We start from the raw sequence: 11,445 nt of genomic DNA, 5'->3' as shown, positions 1-11,445 counted from the left end.
GGAAGGAAGGAAGGAAGGAAGGAAGGAAGGAAGGAAGGAAGGAAGGACAGAAGGAAGAAGCAAACAAAGAAAGAAGGCTTGGGGATTTAGCTCAGTGGTAGAGTACTTGCTTAGCAAGTGCAAGGTCCTGAGTTCATTCCTCGGCTCTAGGGGAAAAGAAAAAAGGAAGGAAGGAAGGAAGGAAGGAAGGAAGGAAGGAAGGAAGGAAGGAAGGAAGGAAGGAAGGGGAAGGAAGGAAGGAAGGAAAAAGGAAGGAGGAAGGAAGGAGGAAGGAAAGAGGAAGGAAAAAAGGAAGGAAAGAAGGAATAGGGAAGAAAAGAGAAGAGAGAAATCAGAGGAGAAAGGAACAGAATTGCAAAGTCACTCTGAAATGAGAAATGCAAAACAAACAAACAAAAAAACAAAAAACACCTTTTAAAAAATTGATGAAGAAAAGAATGTGAAGGGCTATATAGTTCAGTGGTCAGAAGACTTAGTGCTCTCTATGTGAACCAGGTTCAGTTCCCAGCCCCCACCCAGTAGCTCCCAACTGCTTGTAACTCCAATTCTAGAGGATCTCAAATCCTTTTCTGGCTTCTGTGGTCTTTTGAATGCAAATGTGGCACACATAAGCCCATGCAGGTGTATACACATACAAAAATAAAACATCAGCAAATACATTTTTTACAAAATATTTTTAAGAAAATTTGGTAAAATTCATTATTTGCTGATGATTTATTTACAGAGAGTCCGTTTCAATTGAAACATAAAGTACAAATAAACTCCATCTACAGTTTTAAAAACACTTTTTTAATATTGAACAGAAGCCAAACACTATGGACAATAAAAAATAGAGCCATGGCTATTGTCAAAAGCTCTTGTACCTGGCAGTTGGCTAATATGTCTCTAGCTGATGCATTTCCCTCTGCTCTTTGTGGGACCTCCTAGGAATGCTACGGTTTACCCTGGAGGCGAATTTGACTCTTTCACTCACAAGCACAGACTAAGAGGTCAGTTTTGTATGGGGTGATGTAACATCACCTCACCCACAACCAATAGAGGCTTCCCCATCACAATCACAAACCTTGAAATCTAAGGCCAACTAGGAAACTATATATCTAGCTTCCTAAAAGCCCAAGTTTGATGAAGTAGACAGAGCAGTCTGAAGGAGGCAGTCACTCTGGTAGAAGGGAATATAAGAAGCCTTTGGGGGTCTTTAAGAATTTGGAGATTATCTGTATTTTCCAAAAGACTCTGGCAGAATACAAACCTTCATGCATTTAAGATAGTATCATAACATGTAAGTGCTTAGAATTTAAGACAGGACTCCATTTGTAACTCTTCTTAACCCAGAAATAGATTAGTCTGGACGTCTAGAAGCTTCTATCTATCTGCAGATTAATTTAGTCACTAAAAGATCTATTTTATAAATGTCTCCTAACAGTCCCTTACAGTTCCAAATGGTCTCTTCTATTATTAAGTCACACTATAAAATGAAAGGATAAAAGGTTTTTGGAAGAAAAAGAAACAATAAAATTCACTCTTTGCACATAAAACTGGGTGGAAAGTTACCCTCAAGAGCCCCCAGTCTGCCCCATACACATCAGAGATAATTGCTCTCTAAGTTAAAGCTGCTCCAAGGATCCCAGGGCATGACACACTTACAATGTAAAAACTTTGTTCCACTCTGGATTGAGGTTTTTGTAAATGGTATGTGTCTGAAGTCGGTCATTGCCCAACTCCAACAGGCAGAAAGGATCACTCTTCCCTGGAAAGAGAACACAGACAACCATCAAAGACAAACGTATCTCCAAAGGGACACAGCAAATTGAGTAAACACTGCTTTCACAATGAAACTGTGAAAAGGGAGAGAAATAGGGGGAAGGAAGATGGCTTTCCCAGCAGGCTTGCTGGATCCACATTTGAGAACTCAGAAAGGTAGGAAAGCCGTGAGTGTTCAGTCTCTAACTTATGGAGAGAGTCACACTGACGAGGAAGATGAATTGTCACTCTGAAGACCAACGGTCACAACTCTCACAGAAGGGGGCACCAAGTCTTCCTATAGAATAGTCCACAATTCCTTGTTTGTCTTTAAAATGAACTCAATGGTAAAATAAAACAACCCAATTAAAAACAGGAGAAAGACTTTAAAAGACATACAAAGCATCACGCATGTGAAAACTTGTTCAACATTACTCATCTTCAGGAACATGTTAATCAAAGCCACTGTGATATATCATCTAGCCACAGTTACAATGCCTATTATCAAACAGGCAGCAATAGAGCTCCAGTGGGAAAGCACCTACCACATATAAGGCCCTGTGTTTGATTTCTAGTACTTCAAGAAAACAGAAACAAAGATAAGAATAACAAACACCAGAAATAATTGAGAAAAAGAAAGTCTTAGGTACTGTTAGTGGGATGACCAGTTAGTAAAGCCAGTATGAAAAAGCATGGTTGCTTTAACACTTATACATAGATATTTCATCTGACAGCAATTCCACTTTCATGCATATATCCAAGAGAAATGGTTTCAGCCTCTGGAATATTGTCTCCATCACAGGATTCCTTAAAATAGCCAAATATGAAGACAACATAGGTGTCCATCACCTGACAAGCATATGAAGCAAATATGGTACATATAGAGGACAGAATAATACCCAGGCATAAAGAAGATTAAATCATGTCATTTGCAGTTACACAGATGATCCTGTAGGGAAGTATGTTATGTAACTCACAGAAAAATAGATACTGCAAGGTCTCACTCATACACAGTACAAACAGAATCAAGGAGTAGAGGTGGAGCTGGAGAGCTGACTCAGCAGTTATGAGCATTAGCTACTCTTGCAAAGGACTCTCATTCAATTCCCAGCACCTACATGGTAGCTTGCAACCATTTCCAGTTCCAGGCAATCTAATACCATCTTCTGGCCTACACAGGTACCAGACAAGAAGGTGGTACAAAGATATACTTACAGGAAAACATATATATATATATACCAGGCAGAAGCATAGTGAAAGGTGCTAGAGAAGGAAAATGGACGGGTGGATGGATGGGGAAATTTATGCACAAGTACAAGGTTTTTGGTTGGACCAGAGGGATGAATGCTGGTGTACCCCTGTATCATATGGTGATTATATCTAATAAAACTGTATCAAATCTTTTTTAAAGAGTTAGAGGAAAACATTTTGGATCTTCTTATCCAATGTGCTGACATAAGAAGTAAAAGATATGGAATATATGCTAATCAATTTATGACACCACGGACCAAAAAAAAAAAAAAAAACACCACACCACACTCTGCAACACAGATCATATGCCAGATAAAAGCAACACATTTAAAGCTGAACACTGTTACCTTTCTGAACTTTCTTTAGGAAAATACAGATAATAACTCTCCTCTTCTTGGAAACCAATGAAAACACTGACTCCCATGAGGCAAGGAGAGGACATACAGAAAGAATATAGAAATGCTCTTCAGAACTAAACCTCTGCCTAAGTGAATAAGTAGGCATAACCTGCATTTTCATAGGCAACTATGTATGCTAACGTTTGTGATGCTATGAAACATACAAAATGTTTAGTAAGTTAAATTTGGAGCTTATTTTTCATTTAGAATTTTCACCTCACAGGGTTGGAAGGTATGAAAACCTGAGTTCTATTCTCAAGAACTGACAAAAACATGAGCAAATTGGGATGCAGAGCCAGAGAACCCCCAGAAGGTTCTGGGCGAGCTGCCCTGATGTATAGTGACAAAAACGCAAAGAGAGACACACAACACACACAGAGACACACACACAATACACACAGACACACATACAACACACAAAGAGGGACACATATACAACACACACAGACACACAACACACATAGACACACAACACACACAGACACACAACCACAATGCACAGTCACACAGGGACACACAACACACAAAGGGAGACACAGACATACACAACACATAGTCACACAGAAATATACAAATATACACACACAGAGACACAGACACACAACACACAGAGACACACAAAATACATAGTCACACAGGGACACACAACACTGAGCAAGACACACACAGACACATACAACACACAGACACACATACAGTCTAAAACAATGTGGAAGGTGGTGACTGACCTTCAGCATTGTCTTATGACCTTCACACACCACTGTGGCATGTAGGTATTTGTACTTGTACATTGATAGGCACATCATACAGGAACAGACACACACATGTGTACACACACACAAAATTACCTCACTTCTCACACCTCACCTTTCCTTTTCTTCACCCCGTTTCCTTCTAGCTTCCAAAAGAATACACATAAGAAGCAAGACACCTCCAATCCAAAATTGACTTGACAGTCTCTAAGTAAAACCTATTAGCCTCCACTGGGCCTGGCAGGGAGGCTTAGGATTTCATTTGTCAGGGAAAGAAAGAATGAGTGCAGAGTGTTCATATGACATTACCAGGGCAGGCATGGCTTAAATACAGATGTCTATCTAACAAGCAGGCAGGGCCTACCACAAAGCATGCTCCGGCCTCCTGATCTCTTAGCCAACCTTCAAGTTGCTGAACTTACATCTAATTCTCTTAACAGATAACCAGGAGGGCTAAGGATCTGGATCTTCATACAAAGTTTAACTTGTCCCAGAGCCTGCACATTGGTAAGATTAAAACTTAAAAAACAAAAAAAAAGATAAACTATAAAAGCGTGGTCAGGGTTAATAGTAAACAGGAGATCCCCATTGCACTGACTCGTGGCCTGGACACTCAGGAGTCTAGAAGAAGCTTTTGAAAGCCAATTCCATAATTCCATTGCCCTTACACCGAGGGAGCCATGAGCAAAAATGGAAGCACCAGGGCAAGTCAGCCGTGAACAACAGGAAGGACCTGTCTCCCCTGCACAGAAATGTAATAAAATAATATCATAGTCCTCTGATATCTTAAAAAATGTAGAAAATCAGGCTAAAAAAATGTGTACACCATCAACCAAAAGCACACATGCAATAGATGATTAGGTAGTGATAACATTATCAACCACTGCACACATGCAACAGAATAATTTCTCCCAGAGAAAAGCCTGGATTGCCCTCTGCTTCCCCAGGATTCTGTTCCAGAGGAGCCATTCTTTTCCCTAAACCCTGACTGTGGCTATTTCTGCTATCAATTCCGCTTTTTAGAATTCCGTGAATGAATGTGGCTTCGGCCTGTACTGTAAGCATGTGGTACAAGGCATCCCAAACACAGAAAGTTCAGGCAAAATGGCAAGGATGCAGAATTCTACCAGCATACATCCTGCTAACTTCTGGTCAGGATCCCCTGGCAAATTCTTCTAGAGAAGAAGTGCAAGACGAATCTGTTGTGGCAGAAAGGAGGACTCTGTCCTTCGTATCAACTAGAGGAAGACACCTGCCCTGGCTACAATGCTCAAAAGCAGCAGCACAGACCCTCCCCAACCTGAGCTGGAACAGCTACCAGCTACTTAACCGTTTGTCAGACTATTAGTAGGTGTCAGCACTGCTCCTCTAGAGACAGCAGCATGACATGCCATCAGCACTGGCTCTGGGGAAAGCACCTGACACTTTTAATGAAAGCCCTGGGGTTGGTACACAGCAGGGCAGAGACTCTGCAGTCTTGCAGAGGCACAGGTGGGCTTGAGCTGTGCCCAGCTTTCCTGAGCAGGCCTGTGCCTAGCTGTCCTAGCTAATGAGGAGCACGCTCCTCTCCAGAACCCAGAAACTTCAGTTATGTGTCTCTGAGGAGCCTACTGCACCAACTCTCTGAAGATAATTCAGTCAAAGCTCATTAAAATGCTGCATTTATTAATATTACAGTATAAACAGACAGAGCGAAGAGGAAACAAAGACATAGCCATTGCTTACAGAGTAATTTGTGGATACTTCGGAGATTAGTTTCTTTCTATTACAAGGTTTCATAAAGAGGACTCTCCAAGATTTAAATGATGAATATTTGTATTGAGGACAATGTTCTGTCATAAAATTTGACCATCCAAATGCTTCCCAATGATACTAGAAGAATAATAACAAGCCAACTGGAGTTTGGACATCCTTGAGAGCACTTTACTGCACCCTATTTTGCTGTCAAGCTTCAAGAGTACATCTCGTATAAGCAGGTGCACATCACCATGACACACGACTTCAGTGGCTCAAGTTCCCGATGAGGTACCACTCAGTAGCTCTTATTTGAAATTTATATCACTTGCATTCCGTAAACAATAAGTAACAATTTTACAGTTTGATAGTTTACCTTTATGTGGATGCACCCAATGTCATATATTGGTATTTTGGAAATGATATCAGTCATTTGAATGCTATTTCCTGAACATCTACTCTATTCCTAACACTGACCAAGGCACAGATACACAAAGCTCACCCAAGCCTCTGCCTGCAAGTGTTCTCCCCAGAGGAAGGGATTTTGTAGGAGAAAGAGATGGACCCTTCCTGAGGAGTTGTAGACAAATTCATCAGGAAAGTGTTATACACACACACATGCAGTTGGCCTATCCTGCCTGATGGGTCTAACAAGCCTGAGTCATATAATATGCAATTATTCCTATGACAGCTTCACCTTTCAGTAGAGGCAGCTCTGTCACCATTTGCACACCATCCCTCTTGTTCAGATATTAGTAAGATGGAGATTAGTAATTTATATGGGAGAATGTGTGCGTGCGTACAGTTTTATAAACTTTACACATTGTATACAAGGGGGTTGAGCCTCCTTCGATCCTAGTGCTGGAGGAGTCCTGGAATTAACTATCTACATGTATGGAGCCATCCTGTGAACAGGCATACAATGGCAACCAGGACATGTAAGGTCTGGCTTAAATGTCAGGACCAATAATCTTCATGGGATTCTTTTTACCTATCCAGCAGCCTGAGCACCCACACATGGATGCCTCAAAACAAGGGATGAAGCTGGAAGAAAGGACTCTGGAGATTGATAATTGCTGAGGCAAAGGTGTAAAGCACTCTGAGAGCTGGGACAGATGGGCAGGAAATACAGCTGCTTCCTACTGCATTTCTAGAAATTCTGTTTTTGTGCTTCATGGAAGTTAGTTTGTAAACCTTATCATCAAATACTGAAAAATTTTAATTGCCCTTTCTGAAAAATCTCTAGTGTCCGACAATTGTCCCCTGTAATTTGTCCTGATTTATCCTTCTATTCATCAACTCCCCAGCAAGGTGGGGTCTCTGTTCTACCATGCACCTCACCATGTTATCCTTCCTGTCTAGACTCCAGAAGTACAGGGTTCATGTCTATTTTCATAGAGGAACAACTGTCCTTGCAATGCCCTGAGAACTATCCCCCATCCTGTGTCTAATTCAAACACAAACTGCTCATAGGACTCCTCCTCCAATCTCCAGGGAGTCCTCCAAACTCCTATAGCCATTAGTTTAGGTTTTATAATGCCCCCTATATAATATACCTGCTCATTGATTAGACAGACAGCTTTGGCACCCACAGTCTGAAATCTCTAGCACCTCAGAGGAAAGCAAAGATCTCAAGCCTCTCTGGGCTTTTCACATACACCCTGCATTTCCAAATAGGTCTCAGACTCTTTGAGGGAAAATCATGGCTTCCTCGGCACTATGGAGATGAAAGTCGTTTTACTCTGCTGTAGTAGTGATCTAGAACAAGCCAAAGCGACATTGGCACTGTGAGGACAGCAAAGGACAAGTAGGACTTAATTTTCTGAAAAGATTTTCAGCTAAGTTTCTAAGAGTTTAGTATTCCAACACACATACAGAACGACCAAGGACTGTGATGGAAGCCATTTTTTCTTTTAATCTCATTCCATCCTACCCAAGTTCCAAAACATTCCAGCATCCTCTGCGCTTCCCTTACATTTCTCTATGGCCACTGCCTCGCCCCTCTGCAGAAGCCTGGCTTCCCACAGCTGCCAGAATATAGCTTTGTAAGTTCATATCACATTATGTCATTTCTCTTTCCTTAATTTTCCATTTTTTTTTCTCTGACTTCTAAGTGATCCAATAGCCTCATCCCTGCAAAGTTTCCCTATAGGGTCTATTTTCTGGTCTCACTTGATCTATTACTTCCACCCTTGACAGACTTCTGCAGGCTTGGAGCAGAGAATGCCCGGCCCTTGTTTCTGCTTGCTGGCTCTTTTTCAGGTGTACACCTCAATTTAACACATCACCTTCTATAGGGCACTGCCAGGTGCTCTTCAATGAGGCTCAGCACCGACCTCAGTGGCAAAATGATAATCCAATAGCTGTTGGTAAGGGTGAGAACCTATTTCTATCCCCACTATATCATCGGGACATCATAGGAGCTCACAAAGAAGCACCCACTAAAATAAATTAGGATGTACTGTGACCCTGCCTCTAAAACCTGAGTGACTTACACTACCTCATCAGATGCCACACACGAGAAGGGTTCGCTGGCACTTGTGGCACCATTAAGTTACAACTGGCAAATCTTCTACATCCTCCCAAACTTTATTTCAACTGGACTCCACATTCTTTGGCAGTTAAAACAGACAGGCTGCCAAAGGCAGATTTATATAGTTTTTAATGTGTTTTTCAAAAGTCCCCGATTTGGGCTCAGCTGTCCAGAAGGATCTCATGAAAATTAAAAGCATTCAATCACTACTACAGAGCTTCTAGGAATTCCAACTATAGTCGTCCCCCTGAAAGTAGAGCATCCTTAAGAGGAAAAGTATTGCTATGGATACAGCTCCCAGAGATAGACAATGAAAATAAACCAAAAAACGGGCATGTTGGTTAAAATTCCCAGTGAACAATGACTACAGGCATGCCCTTTTGATACAAGTGGATTAAAAAAAAAAGTAAATAGGACAAAATAAAAACTGTGCTGTTATGATTTACAAAAATGCTTCAAAAGTCAGTATTATAATGTATGACTGAACGATTTCGACTCTGTACTGTGAGGTTTCAATGTGGTGCTTTAGCCAACATTTTTCTGGTGGGGGGAAGTGTTTTTATATATAATAAAAATTTGATGAACCAGCAAATGTGTTTTTTATAGATAAAATGATTATCCCAGATTATCAAAGTGTGAAACGCAGGTGTCTGACAGCTTAGTACAAGAACATCCTTACTGTGGAACTTTTTTTTCATTTTTACCAGATAATAGAAACAGAAGTAATAAGAATAAAGCATCCTAGAAGGGTAACTGTACATTTCTAAAAGTGATTGCAAAGCTAAAAGTGATTAGAACGCTTAATAATTCCAGGATTACCTAAAATTAAGGAAGGGTATAAACAATAGGTTAAGAAGACAGAGTTTGACATTTTCCATCATCAGCTAGACACTAATAAAAATAAATGTAATAAAGGATGGGAATATCATTAACTGAATATAAAATACATAGCAGGCATGTTCATTTAGGTTGTGATTTAACCCTAAAAATACTCACGAGAATGTGAAGATTCACAGTGGACCCAAGGCCAGTAAGTGTGAGAACGACTAACACCTGGCATTTTTTATATATCCCATTCCATAATAAAAAGGGGGGGGGGCTTAAATGAGAAGCAATAACCACAAAAATCAAGAGGGAAAAAAACCACATGCATTGATTGTCATAATCAATAAGCATATCAATGAACAGCGTAGGCTTGCCCAGGCAGGTGGTTTAGACCAGTGGAAGCCTGCATGCACTGCCTAATGGACAGTCTTAATAAAGTAATGGGAGCACACCCGGTCATGTTGGATGTGCCAAGAGCTCCTCCTAATGGCATAGCCAAGGAACCAGCAAACTGGGTTCTTCTCCCTGGTTCAGCAGGCTCCTTCCTGATACAGATGATACACCCAGCCCATACATCTGGAATTCTGCAGTGGAAGAGGAGGAAGGCCAACAAAAGATGACCCAGCTGCACCTGAAGATCCCAAGTTCCTAGAGGTCTGTCCAGCTAGGGGAAACACTGGGTGGCCAAGTGTTAAAAGTCACCACAGTGCTAACAGGCAGACTTTGCTCTGCTTGAGTAGAACTCAAGCAAAAAACCTGTGGGGAAGGCAAACTATGCTCCCGGAAAAGCAGAAGTGGCATGGAATTAAATGCACTTCTGAATCCTAGGACTGCATCAGGTCACGACACGGGACCTAACCTGCTTATTCATCAGATAAGGCTATCTCATAACAACTTGCTTTTCTTGCTGAAAGACACGGTGCCCTTCACATTCCTCTGACAGATACACTTGGAGATTATTTAATTTGGCAGATAAAGTTGGGAACCTTTTGTGGACGGAGGCTGGTTTTTATCACAAACTATGTTCAAATATCTCGAGAATAAAGTAAAATTCTCTGTGAGGTTACTGAAGGGCAAGTAGATGCCAACAATAGCTAAAAATAGTCATTCCAGGTCTGGGCCCTCCATCGTCTCCTGTAAACCCCCAGATGTACAGCTCAGCACAAGGTCAGGACTGTACAGCAGAAAGAGAGCAAGCACAGCACAGTGAGCTCCACACTGTAGCATCCAACTATACAGCATCGTTCTGCTCTCTAGGTACAGGATGATCATTCTTGCAAAGAACTATCTCCCAAGTTTCTTCGTGTAGAATCGGATTCATGGGTCAACCCAGGGCCATTCATAAGGTTGGAGTACAAAGAACAAGGTATGGAGATAAAAATATCTCATCTAGAGGACTTTTTTCCAACCAGGAGAATAATTAAATTCATGAAGAGAATGTTTAATTAACAGAATGGGAGATGTGTGTGAGAGAGGCACCAGGACTGAATGCTGAAGCTAAGCGTGTGTGCTACGATGGTTTCTAAACAGATTTGTTGAATTGACTTCTCAGGTTAGACCACCCCACAACCATACTGAGCATGAGGACTGAGCGTGTAAGCTGTTTGTTCTTTACTTTCCACCACTGACCTCTCTCAAATATAAGAGAAGTGTTCTTAATGGACAATTCCGGCTAGAAAATTCTTCAGTTCTCAAATGCCTACCTGTTAACACGCTGGATACTTTATTATCTTAGCATAGTCTGTGAGATGCATTTTGCATGATTCCTTAACTTTTTCCAACGTTTGATATGCCCCATACAGGTGAGAACATACAGCACCAGTCTCTGTTGGGGCTTCCACCATAGCTAGAGATCGGGGTCCTCCATATTTCAACTTTGTCCAGATAAAAAGGCAGTGGGGGCACGGGAGCCTCTCTACCACTCTCTTTTAAGTCATTAGTTTATGGGTTTATACTTTTTCTCTAAAAAGCTGAGTAAACTACATTAGTCTTATCAAACATCACACATAGCTCTGTTCACCTGGCATAGAACATGCAGTGTATTGTTTATTCCATGAGTCAAGGCTATGGCCTTGTTACTAAACAAGTAAGGACATCAAACTGCATAGCACAATGCTTTAAAGTACTCAGCATCCCTACATTCACAGAATTTGTGATATAAGCTTATAAACATATCCAACAGGCTTTTGTTAGAATAACTGCATATGTATGT

At 41.1% G+C, this 11,445-nt stretch overlaps 1 protein-coding gene across 3 annotated transcripts in view; it reads right to left on the bottom strand.

Moving 5' to 3' along the window:
• Positions 1 to 11,445, bottom strand: part of Mctp2 (multiple C2 and transmembrane domain containing 2) — a 225,234-nt gene that overhangs the window by 104,727 nt on the left and 109,062 nt on the right. For all 3 annotated transcript variants that reach the window (XM_028776708.1, XM_028776709.1, XM_028776710.1), the window contains one exon: positions 1,645 to 1,747. In XM_028776708.1, the coding sequence (XP_028632541.1) occupies positions 1,645 to 1,747 (103 nt within the window). The remainder of the gene's footprint in view (positions 1 to 1,644; positions 1,748 to 11,445) is intronic.

This window comes from Grammomys surdaster, unplaced genomic scaffold (assembly GCF_004785775.1).
Source record: "Grammomys surdaster isolate TR1022 unplaced genomic scaffold, NIH_TR_1.0 271, whole genome shotgun sequence".
Taxonomy (NCBI): Eukaryota; Metazoa; Chordata; class Mammalia; order Rodentia; family Muridae; genus Grammomys; species Grammomys surdaster.
This window is presented reverse-complemented; position numbering and strand designations above follow the sequence as displayed.